Raw genomic sequence first — 14,929 nt, 5'->3', positions numbered from 1 at the left:
TTTTAGCTTGCACACCAGCTCTATCTATATCTCTATCTCTGACCATCTCATTCTCTCTCTTTCTCTCGACTGTACACATGCTCACTGCATTCAGCTATTTCCAGACAGACGCAGACCTGACACAGACTTCAGCCACCCCACACACAGCAAGCGAAGCCATCTTGCGGTCTGCCATAGTTTGGGAAGCATAACTCATAACCTCTGCTGCTTCAGAGTGCAATGTGTCTATCTAGCAAGATCTCTTTTTAGGCAATCTGATTGTGCCATTTCAAAAACAGCCTATACTGGGCCAGAAACGAGGAAAATACACTACTTTCCCATGTTTCCTCTAGCTTCTTTTCTCTCTATCTATCATTTATTTCATCCTCCTATTAATCCGATCAATAAGAACAAGTAGGAAAATATGTCCAATGTCATTAACATAATCAGTGAGTTCTCAAATGTGTTTTTAGCATGTCTTTTAAAGGGAAAGTTCACTTAAAACATTAAACTTCTGTCATTATTTACTCACCCTGATGTTTTTCCAAACCCGTATAATCTCCTTTTGTGTTCCATGGAAGAAAGAAAGTTATACACGTTGGGAACAGGGTGAGTAAATAATGACAGTTCTTTCATTTTTAAGTGAACTTTCCCTTTAAGAGAGAGAGCAACAGAAATAAGATAAGAAAAATGTATGTAAGATTTACTCTAAACAGGTTTTTTTTTTTTTTTTACATATAAGTGCTTTAGAGTTTAGGACCTTTAGGGATGGAGAGTCGCTGTTGCTCCCTGGTGAAGCCACTGAATGTGGCCAGAAGAGCCTGTGACATCATTTCTTTACTTCCTGGAGTCAGTAAAGGAACATCCGCACACTCCAGATCTGTTGGACCAAACACAGACAACATGTGTCATCGTCCATCACACACATTCCCAAATCAGATTAACTGCAGATATACTACATTTCACAAACAAATAAATAAAATAAATAAAAATTCAAAAAAACAAAACAAATAAAATACATAAATAAACTAGATAAAAACATAACATATATAAAACATATAAATAATCAAATAAAACAAAATAATAAAATATATAAAATATTTCAATATAAAATAACAAAATAATAAAATACATATATATTAAATATACAAAACTAATAAAATACATATATATTAAATATACAAAACTAATAAAATAAAATAAAATAAAATAAAATAAAATAAAATAAAATAAAATAAAATAAAATAAAATAAAATAAAATAAAATAAAATAAAATAAAATAAAATAAAATAAAATAAAATAAAATAAAATAAAATAAAATAAAATAAAATCCCAGCATCTCATATATGTAGACGTCTGCAGCCTGAGCTTCAATTCCACAAAATTCATCTCCGGAGGTAATATAAGTCAATCAGAGAACTGCAAGAGCTACATAATCATATACATCAAGAAAACCAGCAGGCTAAGCCTCAGCATCACACAATTGACTGTAGTTGTCCTGCATGTCTGCTGGCCATATGCACACCATCCACCTCCAACCTGACCTCCTAGACTGCTCCTCAGAGCCAAGGAGGGTGTGCTAACACACAGAGTGTGCCACAGGTCAGATCCTACATCAATGATCACCTTCCCACAATCCCTTCTGCCCAGCAAGCTGTCCCATCTCCATGTCCAGCCATTGACAGAGGGGCCTGTGTTGGCAGGGGTCAATAGTTAGGGGTCAGAGGTCGTGGCAGAGGGTGATGATGTCACAGCAGGCTGCAGGGTGTCGGACAGACACTGCAGTGTTGGAAAGCTCGCCCTCTCTGCTCGTGGGCACCCAGCAGGACACAGAGAGGTCTTTGATGAGTTAAACAGTACCCGATGACTTCCACTGATCCAATTAGGACTGCCGGGGTGGCAGTTCGAGAGAAAGAAAGGGTCTAGAAAACCCCCTAAGGGTCTAAAGAATGCCATTGAGCCAAGCGAAGAATCCGCCGAAAGGAGCGTAATGCGATCAAAGACATGCTGGATGTACGGTGAGGGGTGATTATTCTATTACTGGTGGCCGTCAGAAAACGTCAGACTGTGACTCAGGCACAATGAATTTGTCTGGGAGCTGAATGCACAGTCCAGACTGTGGAGAGCAAACACTTTCTGTGTTTTTTTTTTTTTTTTTGCTGTCTGCGACTGCTTTTCTACTGACACCCAGATGTTCTGGCATCTCCGCGCGGTTTTTAAACTGCCAGCCCTGGGCGCCGTATGGGTTTGCACTCGCTGTTGTCGATCCACATCACGACATAACCCAGCCAAGAATGCACAACAGCTGTCCCTCCTAACCTCACTCCCTCTCCTTCTCGTGATCTGCTACCCTGGTTGACTCGAACAGGGAAGGATTTGCAGTGATGCATTATGCAGAGTGTCTAGATGGAGAAAAACAATGTAGTGCTCTTGTGTGATTGGATTAGAGCGAGATGCTGCAGTCTCCATTTACAGTGTTTAATTGCGCATTAGAGCCATCTGGACGTCAGAGGCTTCATTCACTAGAGAAGAGGCCCATTTTCACATTAGGCCATACAAGACCAGAACTGCCAAAAAAGACCCTGGTAAAGGAAACATGTTTTACTTGGACTAAATATGACACAGCAGCTTAACCAATGACAGGTTTTTATATTGCTGACAAATGCAAAGTGCCTTGTGAACAATAAAAAAGTGATCTGAAATGGTTATGATTAGATGACAAAAAGCCAAGTGACAGCTCTTACAAGCTGTGTATTAAAATATAAAGTTTGAGCATGCTATGGAAATCAAATCAAGAGTTTATTTTTCTGTTAATGTATAACTCATTTGAAAGTATTAACTAGGCAAAAACCATGTATCTGCAAGGCCACCTGAAACAAAAGGATAGTGAGCTGTTTTCAAAGAAAAACTCTAATCTCCATGTTTTTCATCATCATATCTCATCTGCATGCACAGAGAGCTGGAAGATATTCTGCAGGTATTCTGCGAACTCAAATTATCATTGACCAATCACGCTGAGGCAACAATCAAACATGCGCTGTCCACTTTTATATACTATTGGAAGTCAACATACTAATCATCCCGTTCTCATAGTTCATACCAATACATGATTCACTGATTAAATATAAAATTAACTGATAAAATAAATGAATCACAGATTCATTTTAACCCCTGTGTCTTCTTTGTTGAAGGCAAATATTTAATTAAATGTTCATCACATTGCTTTTCGGATTTGTTTTTAGTTCATTTAGTTTGATTTATTATCCATTTCAAGACTTACATTCATATAAAGATATTGTGCACTTAAATACTTGAAATGTAGTAAACTTGTTTAACTTTTTGGCAACTTTCTTGACTACATTAAACAGTGATAATCTTCAATTCAGCTTTCCACATGGTATCACATGGCACTTTATTGGAGGAACCAACACTATCTTTCTAAGAAGCAAATGCACACCTCAGCAGGTGAAGTTCAATGAATGAAATTATGGATTATATCAATTTCCATAGAGAGTAACTAAACAACGCTAATAGCTGTAAATATGAATCCATGGTGATTCTTTCTACTGAACCACATTAGGTCCAATATATCTTGGGCCTGAAAACCTTTCTTAATGTACAGTAAAAGTACAGGTGTGTATTGGGTTGAGTACAAATCCGCCTGTCTCATCTGTGCATTAGTAGAGGGCTGTGAAATTGTGATTATGGTCATGAGGCCCTGGTGGTCTCAAGGAGTTGGGTGGGGTGGGGTCGGATGATTCACTTATCTGTAATGTGAGAGCATCCAAGACAACATGAATGGAGTCCCCAAAGGGATGACATCACTGTTGGCATGACCACAGGGTCCCGCCAATCAAGTCCATTCAGTGTTTTCCATGGTACATTCAGTGGTTTAATGACTTGCACACATCTAGCCAGGGCTAGTCTTCAGCCTAACAGATCACACATTGATGACAGTGTTAATGGTCCGTTCTAAAATTAGACACACTTCAAAGAATGTTTCTGCATTTATGTGTGTGTCCGCATTTATCTGTGTGTCCGGGGTCTGTCTTAAGTGTGTGAGAGACAGCGAGTGGGTGTGTAATAAAAGCCAAATAGCTCATTTGAGTCCTTCAATAGTCTGGATGGTATTAAAGCCTCTGAATGTTTTTTGTGCTTTGTGTATACGTGCATGTATGCCAAATTAGCATATCTCACCACATGTTACTTTCTTTCTGTTTCAATTCAGAAATGCATGCCATCAAAGTCCAGTCTGAAAATAAGGTTTTTCGAGGGTGTAGAACAAAAAAAATATCTCAACTCGCAAAAAGTCAGGTTCTGGCCTTTGACAAATGTGTGTCTCAGCAGGGTGTCAGGGTGGGCCATAAAACACCCTCAGTTCTTTATCTCTCGCATTATCTTTCACAGAGTGTTAGACAGCAAGACTGTTAAACCTGGCCCGCATGAAGGAGGGCCATTCACACAGCAGGTCTGTGCTGAACAAGGCACGGTCTAGGGTGGGGGATCCAGTGAGAGAAGTGCTTGTTCTGCCCACTGTTTAGATTTCCATCTGAAAGCATGCAGACCGGGCCGGGCCGAGACAGGAATAGCAGCGGCCCACGATCGAGCTCCCAAAGGCCACGCAGAGCCCGTCCACCCTGTCGAGGTCACGAGTCGGGGGCTTTCCCGCCCTGGAACACTGTGGCTATTCTTAGAGACCCAGCCAGTGGGTGCCCCGGGTTCACTAGATGGTCTAACCCACTCACACATATGAATACACAACACCACCATCAGTGCGTCACACAGTGAGAATTCAAATCACTATGACCGACAGGAGCCACTTTAAAATGGGCATTCTTCAACAAGTTCTTGCTTTAAACAATTAATTGTTAAGTCTGGTAGGGTTGAAACAATACCACTACTGGTACCTATAGATCTGCTGCTGACAAGCCATAACCGTTTGCACTACCACAACCTAGCTCTTATCAACTTCTTTTCCGTCTGCAATCATGCTTTTGAACTGTCCGCAACTGGCATGCGATGCATTACAGAGATACGTATAGCAATGCTACTATGCATAGTGCAGAGTAAAGCGGAGGCAGTGTGCAGCATGCAAATTGAAAGAGCATAACTGCATTGCAGGAGTGAACACCTCGAATAGACCATGAGAGCACATGGATCAGTGAATCATACTGTTTAGACTTCTGAACAAACAAATGATGATCTTGACAAACAGTTTACTTTCAGCAACATTCTTCCTAGAAACCTCCAATAACGTCCTCTAAGTGTACCTGAAATTGCAGCACTTCATGAGGGGGGAAAAAAGACATGTTTCCAGCACTGGATATAAATATGTCCAAAAGCATTTCTGATCAAAGTGAATTCATATATGAGTAGTCAGTCATGCCTGAGCTAAGTTTATGAGCAAGCAGCTTTCAGAACCAGGGAAATGAAGGAAGGAAAGTTCTGCATGCAATTAGCAAGCTAATGGCTAAAGTTGTCTGCCATTGTGGATCCAGCCAATGGCCAACAGATGCATTCTCGGTAAATGAATTCCCCAAAGACCGCATTGTTTTTATGTATCAAACCACACATTCCTGCCTTGTTTTACAATCGCTAATGTGGATGGGATTTTTCTGTGAGCTTGTTCTGTATTTGTGACCTAAAAACCAATGTGCCTTTGAGTTCAGTTCTAAATGGACCAATTACACAATTAACTGTACATAGAGTAAAGTACCACAGCTGCAACAATGAAGAGAGTTCACAAGCCCAAAATAGATGAATGGAAGGCTGGAAAAGAAGATGCAATGTTCTGAAATGCACAGCAAACTGCAGAACACAACGGTGTGCTAAAGCATCATCAAAGTGATACATCTTTTCAGTAAAATTCTCTATGGTGACAAATGTCAACATCAAATGTGTCAGAAAGCAGAAGCAGTGAAAAGCAGAGTGGCATGACAAATTAAGTATCAGCAGTTTGTAACTGTATAAGAAATAGTTAAATGTCTTAAACAGGTTTACACACTCTCAGAGGTATTTTTTTTTTTTTTTTTTTTAGTCAGACTAGCCCTGCTATGTGGTTTTATGAGAAAGGGGCGAGTTGTCGAATTCCACCATGTTCTACTTGTGTAAGTGAACAAAGTCAAAGACTAGCCCTCATTATGACTGCCTCTTGGAACCGGTCCAGACACCTACACAAAACGCCTTTAACTGCCTCATCCCTAAATCACCCGAGCAGAGCCTCTCTGTCAGAAATATGTAGATAGCAGGGAGAAGGTTGAACGAGAAAGCGTCCCAGCTGTGGCGGCTCTTGTGACTGCCAAGGATCATGTGCCTTCTATTCAGCTGTACATCAAGTAGCACTCGCAAACTGAGAGAGACTGTAAACCTAACTACAGCCAAACACCTGGACCTCCGAGAACAGCTTAAGATCCCATATGTAACCGGACTGGTAGCCAGAAGCGTTCCGTCAATATGCCTCTAAGGTAGGAAATGTGTTCAAAGAGGTGGGACAAAAGTAGGAAAATTACAAAACCAGCTCTGACTACTGAGCCCTAAAACAGGTGACTTGGTGAAAGAGCATACACTGATGGGAGAGCTGAATCTGGGAACAGGTCTTCCTCTGCCTCCCTGAACTGTGAGACACATAGCCAGAACCAGTCAGGATGCTGCTCTGATCTCAAAACCAGACCCAACGCCACACTCTGTGTCTCTCCGTTGTACTCGGTAGACATCTGCAAAACAGCCACATCAAAAAAACAAGAGTGGCATGGAAAGACAGGCACCGGTCCGGCTGGCTTACTCACCTCAAGGGCCTCCCACCACCCAGGAGGCGGTCTGGAGCCCACCAAAGAGCGTCAGAGGGACTGGGAAGGGCTAATGTCTAATGGGAGGAGGGGTGGGTGCTGGAGTCAGCTCGGCAGGGGCTGTGACTCAGTAATTAGCCTGTAGCACGCGGCGGGGATGAGAAGACAGCACTAGGCAGACGCCACATCAGGGGCCAGAGAGACGAGGCAAGAGCCCATGTGGCCCACAGACGGTAGAGAGACAAAAAAAAAAAAAAAAAAAAAGAGAGACAGAGACATGGAACATAGGGGAGAAAATGGGTGCTGTAAAATGTTGGAAAAAATACACTGTGGTTTTTATTTCTTCCCTGCTCTGGGACATGCTGTGTCTTTTGCTTTTGTTTTGGTCTTTTGAAGTTCAGAGAAGCAGGGCCAGAGATAACTGTTGGGAAGACTTCAAACTGAAACACAGTGAAGTGGGTCAGGACGGCTTTCGCAAGTATGCTACAGCGAAAACGGCTCTGACGTATCGCTCAGTCATTCTGACGCACGTAACGATTCGGAAAGAGTTTGTTTGTGCTGTTACCTTGTACCAATAACTTGAACGAATAAAGGCTAGGACCTGCCTTCACCCTTTGATGACTACACTTTAAAGGGAACAATAAAAATGTGTGTTCACCAGAAAGAATTTCTGACAGGGGAGTCATTAAACCAGTGGACATTCTGTGAAGGGGGAGTCATTCATGAACAGTAGGAAAGACTTTCTGATATAACAGGGTTTCATCTTTGCCTCAAGGCTTGAGTCTGATGAATCAATTATGAGTTTCAAATATTAACCCAGTCACCTCTTAAAGCTTTGGCATGCCCTACACTTCACATTAGTAAATTCTTTCTGAAGTGACTCGTACACTCGTACACAAACTATAAAAATTGCGTTCAGGCTGAGTCATTTGTTTGGCCCACATCCAGAGACCCACATCAGACTAACCTTGATTGCCTAGGTCTGTATTTGCACAGCTGTCAGGTAAGCAAGGCATGCTTAGGCCTGGCAAAAGAAACATATCTGTTATGTAACTTGGGAATCTAAGTCATTTTGAAAAACATTACCTCGAAAGGTTGCAAATATGACTACCTGCTTGAATTATAATCTCTTCACACACCTAATAATGTGTGGATTGTTCTTTTGCACTAGTGCCCAGTGTGTTGGTATCTAAAGCAAGGGTGTGTGAGCGGGGCCTAGCAGGGGTTTGGGATGAGAGAGTGCAGTGTCTTAATCAGATAAAAGTGGGCAATAGGCAACCCACCCAATCCTCAGACATTCCTGTCACTCACTGAACCTTGAGACGGACACGGGGCAAGAGTGAGTAAGAAGGAGAAAGGGAAGACGAAATATCCTCATCAAGGCCTATTTCTCTAGGACAAAATGAGTGGGAGGTGACCCCTGGCTCTCTCGTGTTGTTGCTGACTCATTTCACTGTGCTAAGTAGTCTTTGGGCAAAGATGAAAGGAGTGACCCAATTATCAAGCATTTTGACTACGCCCCTTTCAAAGCAGAGCTCTCAGAAGATGCTGAAGACTTCTGGAATAGCAAAACTGGCTGGTTTGGAACAGCATTAGCCATTTTAGTAGCAGATGTTACATGGGTTTATCTTTGGCCATAAGGCCGTTCTAACATCTGTGCTGCTCCACAACACATGATTCATACCTGTGAATGACTTGAGCTCGCACGGTAATTTTTTTAACGTAAACACTGTTGCTTCCAGAATCGCTGTGGGTACTTGGAGATCGTTTTGTGCTAACTCCATATATGCAGTCTAATTTTAGCAATTCAATTAATGAATGTAAGTGTGTTTATCGAGGCTGTCCTGCTCTTGTGTAGGTCCTTTTGTCTCTTCATGCACTACATGTCTCCGGGGTAAATCAGATAATCTTGACTGAACTCTAAACAACTTTTGTGTGACTCTTGATTGAATTCAACCATTCATCACTTTTGTATAAACAGAGTCAAAAAGCAAATGGGGGTGGGGGAAGGCGGGCTTGTTTTTGTACTAGCCGTTGTCTTCAAGACACAGCTTGCTTGTCTTGATTTAAGACTCAATACAATCCGGGATCAGGTGCTTAATGTCTACGGCCTCCCCGCATTATTGACGCGTGCACGTTAGAAACGATCATCTGTGCCAGTCTGTCAGAGCTTTACACTCATACAGTCACTTTGTGCAGAAATTGGGACCCACAAGGTGCACATATCCATTTTTCCAGAAGACTAAAGTAGCAGACAAGCAGTAAACGTGTCTTACGTGGATTTTACGGTGTTTGCCAGTGAGCTGCGTTCACCTTGGCCTGAACACTCACGGTTGACTGAACTCGGGGGAGCTTGTCTTGAGAAATTGTTTTGCAAGATAGCACGATATTTTGGCAACCCCCGCTGCAAGTATCAGCACTTTTTTTAACAGCACACAACTGTTTTTCCATGCAAGGAGAAAGCGTGTGCTTTTGTGTTGGTGAGTGTTTGCACATGTTCATGTGCCAGTGCATTTGTAAATGTAAACTCTGCGACTGAGTGTGAAAAGAGAGCCAGCCCGTGTGCATGTGAGAATATGCAAGTGTGGTAATGATTCATACCACATCTTGCACATCACACTAAAGTCATTATGTTTTAGCTTTCGTTCTGACATGCAAAGGTGAATGCCTTTTTTTCCATGATGTATTAACAGCTGGTGGTGTGTGAGTCTGTGTAAGAGTTAGGGAGTCAGAATTATGCGCGTATAGCCATCAGCTGTGGTCGAAGCCAGTCAGCATTTTATCATAGGGAAACTAGCGGCCACTGAACTCACCCTGCCCTTCCGGGCCAAGGAAGAGGGTCATATTCTTAAAGAGTACAAGTACATTGGGCCAAGGCATGTGCTAACACTAACATCCCACTTGCATACTCGTCACTTTATTCCAGTCCTCAGGAGTACAGAGGGGGAGTGTGAGACTGCTGACTACTTAACCAGCATGGCATCTTCCCTCCCTCCCTCTCTCCATCCCTCCCTCCGTTCGCCCTGGTCAGGCATGCGGCCCCTCCTGAGGCAGGCTGGGTCAGCAGCGGTGGGGGTTAATGGATGTGGTATGAATGGACAGTGAAGCAGCATCATGACAAACTTCATTCAGTTGACGCTGACCACTCTTTAGCCATGAGGGAATTTCCCTGCCCTGACAAGCATGCATGAGATTGCACAAGCACACAGGCATCAAAACAGAAAGAAAGAAAGAAAGAAAGAAAGAAAGAAAGAAAGAAAGAAAGAAAGAAAGAAAGAAAGAAAGAAAGAAAGAAAGAAAGAAAGAAAGAAAGAAAGAAAGAAAGAAAGAAAGAAAGAAAGACTAAGTAACTTTAATCACTAAGTAACAAGGATCCCCATAATATCTGCATAAAAAGAGAAGAAAGCCCAGGGCTCAGCCAATGACCGAATAATGAACTTACACTAAATGCACACGCACATTAGATGATGCAATGTTCTGAAAGCCAGCTCAACATAAAATTAGTGACTCTTGTAGTTAAAATTCAAGCCTGCTGGACATGCATGAAATGAAACACGACTATGTGAAGCGGTAAAGTGTGTCATGTCATGAGAGGCCATGTGTGGCAGTCAACATCAGTCTGGTGTCAGACTCTTCATGTACAGTATTTGCTAAATGAATATGTTGCTCTCATTCTTGCAACGTAGCAATAAAAGAGTCCAGTTTTTAACAATCAATATGACAATAAAAAGACAAAAATTACAATAAAAAGAAAAAAATATGTTCTGAATATCCTAATACAACACCACAGTTTTGAATCCTGCTGATAACATGTGTGACATCTACAGAGTTGTCAACTATAAAAGTGAAGATTGACTAAATTTCATATAACAGCATGTTTACAAGACTAGTGTAGTCACATGACCAGAGCTGTTAATTGCAATCAGAAATATCCATAAAAGGAGGCATCATGTAAAGCATGTTATGCATATTATTTAACATATATGATTACTATAACATTTTAGAAGTGTATGAATAATCTATAATTGCTGCCTCATGATCAGTGGTCACATTTGTGGCCAGTGGGGGGAAAAACACCATTCTGAATTAATAACTAATTGATTCACATAATAAAATTGAAAAAATGAAAAAATGAAATTAAATCTATTATTACATTAAATATAAAAAAGTTATTAAAAAAATCATTATTGCATCATCAATACTTTTTACCCACAACTGCCTGACAGTACAACATTATGTTAGCTATATTCTATGCAACTTTTTATTGGGTCTTATTCAGCATTTTTTCCCCACCGGTTATAATTGTGACCACATATAAAACATATTCACTGACTTGGTTAAAATTAGGCTTTCCAATGAGTAAACTACATGTGCTCACTTATCTGGGTACAAATCTGGGATAACTTGATTAATAGTACTATATCACATAATAAAGACTATTTGTATAGCACTAAATCAATGACTGGCACATCTGGAGCGCCACACGCAGGCTGTGATACCTGTCTATCACTAGCTGATCAAACACATTTTATGTTGCAACGAGTTTCGGAAATGTTCTGTTTGACATCAAATCTGTATCTCGATTCCAATGCATTTCACAAAGGCAAGTCATCATGCACAAAAGTTATTCATAACTGACTGGACAAGTGACGAAGGCGCGTTTTGCAATGCAAAATCAAAACGATAACAATGAGAAAGCGTAGGCTACTTACCGTCTACTTTTTCAGATTTGATTATAGTTAACGGCTTAATATCGACAGCTGCCGTCATGGTCACGCATTCAGTGTGCAAAGTCTGTTTGTATGTTTTTAGTCCCAAACGTCTCCTCCAAAGTCCGTCTATGTGCCGGGAGTATCTTAGAAATAACACAGGTTTTCCCTTAACAAGATCCGACCTCTGAAGTATTGAAGTGTCTCTCTTCCTCCCTCTCTCTTTCTCCGCTCTATCTCAATCAGTCTTTCATTCCCTCTCTCTCCTCTGTTAGTTACCCCGGTCAGGGCGGTTCTGTGTGCGGCACGGAAGAGGCTGATCCCCGCGTAAAGGGGGCGGTGTTACTCGCTGATTCAATTCAATTCAATTACACTTCACTCTCTGCTGTCTCTCCCTGGACGCGACGCACGCGACGCACGGGACGCACGCGACGCCACGGCACTGGAAGCGTCGAAGCTGCTCGTCATCTCAAAACGTTCACCAAACAGACTAATCAGCTGTGAGCTCAATGCTCACAGTTCAGCAACAATAATAACTGGCCTAAACATGCTATTATGTCTATGTAAATATGTATCAATTTGTAGCGGAAATCCAATAAAATGAACTTTGTATTTTTAATTTTTTTTAATAATTAACTTTTATTAATACAATATTTTTAGATTATATTTTGAATCAGTGCGCAGTAGGTATCATCTATTGGAAGGATTCCACTTCATGAACAAGAAGTGTTTCATATTTTTAAGGCTATGTATAATTGTATAATAATAAAAACAATCACACACAAATGCACACAGTCATACTGAATAATATATATATGGTAAGTAAAAACAATTATAAAGATGGTCATAAAGTAGACAATTATGAATTCCTGCTTTTCAGTCTTTGCCAGCACTGTCTCTTTTTCTAGCTCTGCATCTTTAAGAGCAAGGTGAACATTTACCATTCATTACAATCAGCACACATCTTGTTTTCTATTGGCTGTGCACAAGACTCAGCACTCAGCTTCTGATACATGGTTTTCCTCGATTGTGAGTCATGTGTAAATAGGACATAGTAAATAGGCATAACTGTAACTGTACAGTTATGCCACCACTGTGCATGAAGAAAAACATCTGTGTAAACACCCTTTTCATATTCAAATGTGGCTTTTGCATCACCCCCCTTTCTTTTTGCACTAAAGTGAAGCTCCACCAATGAGACGGTGTGTTGCATTTGTGTACAGTCATCAGGGATCACGAAGCTGTGATTACATCTGACCTGTTAACGAGTTTGCTCATTTCTTGGGCACAATGGCCACTTAAATAGTACTGGGAACTTCCCATTTGTTAATTCCACTTACTGTTACACACAGAGAAGCTGATATTGACAAAGAGAGCAGTTTCACAAAGAAACGGAGATCACATATTGTCCATTATCTGTGTGAATAGTCTTGAGCAATTTCTTCATCTTAATGAAAACAGTTGCCTAACTCCACTGATGCAATCTACTGCTGAAAGTGTCATATCACCGTAATAGTTCACAAACGTCCATGTACTTGCATGTGCTGTTCTTTAAAAGCCAAGACAAGCTGACCTCCAAATGATGACTGCGACACACCTCACTCTCTCAAGGAAAAGCTGCCAAGGACAAGAAAACTATTCAGTCTATTTAAAAACACTGATAAACAGTGTATTCCGCGCTGGCTCGTGTTTTAGTATCTCATTTGTCATTGTAAATGGCTGATGCTATGCTCAGTTGAACTCTCACCGGAGCGCGGGAATCATACAAGGAACTAAAGAGGATAAAAAAGATATGTCTCCCGTCTGGCTAATAGTCTGCAAATGATCTGAAAGTAACGAGTGCTCTCATAACTTCGACCCTGCCCTCATAAACACCTCAGCGTATTTCCTGCCCACCTTGACTAGATCAGTAAAAATCCAAGCCAGGATTTTTACAGAGGATCTTCTCGCCACACCCACAGAGAGGGATCTGAATCGTTGACAACTTTTGGAGGCCTACATTTCTAATAAAAACCTTTAAAAAATAAATAAAAAATAAATATATATATGCTCTGATTGGTTAGCTGGTCCAGTCTGCTCTGATTGGTCAGCTGATCCTGGGCATGTTCAAGTTCAAAACGGTGCGCAACGTTTTGCTACGGTTTCCGGGTTGAACGTCATGTTTCCTGGAAGCGGCGTGCACCGGTGTGCAACGGGGTTTGAGATACGTTTTCTCTTGTTTGGTGGGTGTGTCAGAACTGCAGTCCAATCAGCAGCAACATGTATATAAAACACGGGGTATTAAAGTGAACTTGCACAATGGGTTCAAGGAAAGTAATTTACAAATGTGTTCGATGCAGCTCGGTATACGCAACAACTGAGGATATTAGAAGACATGTTTGTCGTAAGTTTTATTGTAAAAATATAGGATATCAACATAATGATGTAGTTGTTTATATTTTTAGCTTCATTGCAAGTGTATGACATTTGGTATAGAAATAAACAATGGTAATTAAGTGCTTTTCCTAAAAATGAGAAAGAAAATACAGGGTATTAAAACAGTATGACCTACAAATAAAGTCAGTATGTGAGGCTAAATAGATGTGTTTTAGTCTGAATTAGGTAAGATGTGTGCTTCCATTTCAGTTTCAGCAATCCCTTCACTCGATTGGGATGTTCTCTTTTGTTCTGGGCGGCAAGTGCAGTAACTGTAACATCGAGCATATTTTGTAGTATTAAACACATATTTATACCGACTTCATCAGGCTCAGAAAATTCTTCACAAAGAACACAAAGAATGTCCTTCTCAGCTGCCATAGTTGCAACTCTTGCGTCATCAGAACAGTGTGTTCAACGCATCACCGTTTCTGTTTAAAAAACGTTGTGCAACGTTTTGCCGGGGCTGAACGCAGCCCCTGTCTGTTGTGATTAGTCAGCTGGTCCAGTCTGCTCTGCGAAGTAAGCTGATCCAGTCTGCTCTGATTGGTCAGCTGGTCCAGTCTGCTCTGATTGGTCAGTTGGTCCAGTCTGTTGTGATTGGTTAGCTGGTCCAGTCTGCTCTGATTGGTCAGCTGGTCCAGTCTGCTCTGGGAGGTAAGCTGATCCAGTCTGCTCCGATTGGTCAGCTGGTCCAGTCTGCTCTGATTAGTCAGTTGGTCCAGTCTGTTGTGATTGGTAAGCTGGTCCAGTCTGCTCTGATTGGTCAGCTGGTCCAGTCTGTTGTGATTGGTTAGCTGGTCCAGTCTGCTCTGATTGGTCAGCTGGTCCAGTCTGCTCTGGGAGGTAAGCTGATCCAGTCTGCTCTGATTGGTCAGCTGGTCCAGTCTGTTGTGATTGGTAAGCTGGTCCAGTCTGCTCTGATTGGTCAGCTGGTCCAGTCTGTTGTGATTGGTCAGCTGGTCAGTCTGCTCTGATTGGTTAACTGGTCCAGTCTGCTCTGATTGGTCAGCTGGTCAGTCTGCTCTGATTGGTTAACTG

General features: G+C 41.4%; 1 protein-coding gene across 1 annotated transcript in view; it reads right to left on the bottom strand.

The window, feature by feature from the left end:
* ets1 (v-ets avian erythroblastosis virus E26 oncogene homolog 1) overlaps nucleotides 1-14,929 on the bottom strand; it is a 51,748-nt gene that overhangs the window by 13,283 nt on the left and 23,536 nt on the right. The window contains 1 exon segment of the mRNA XM_082182211.1: nucleotides 740-859. Coding sequence (XP_082038337.1) covers nucleotides 740-859 — 120 coding nt within the window.

This window comes from Leuciscus leuciscus (assembly GCF_965113295.1).
Source record: "Leuciscus leuciscus genome assembly, chromosome: 10".
Classification (NCBI taxonomy): domain Eukaryota; kingdom Metazoa; phylum Chordata; class Actinopteri; order Cypriniformes; family Leuciscidae; genus Leuciscus; species Leuciscus leuciscus.
Note: the sequence above shows the minus strand (reverse complement) of the source record. Positions and strands in the feature narration are given on the sequence as shown.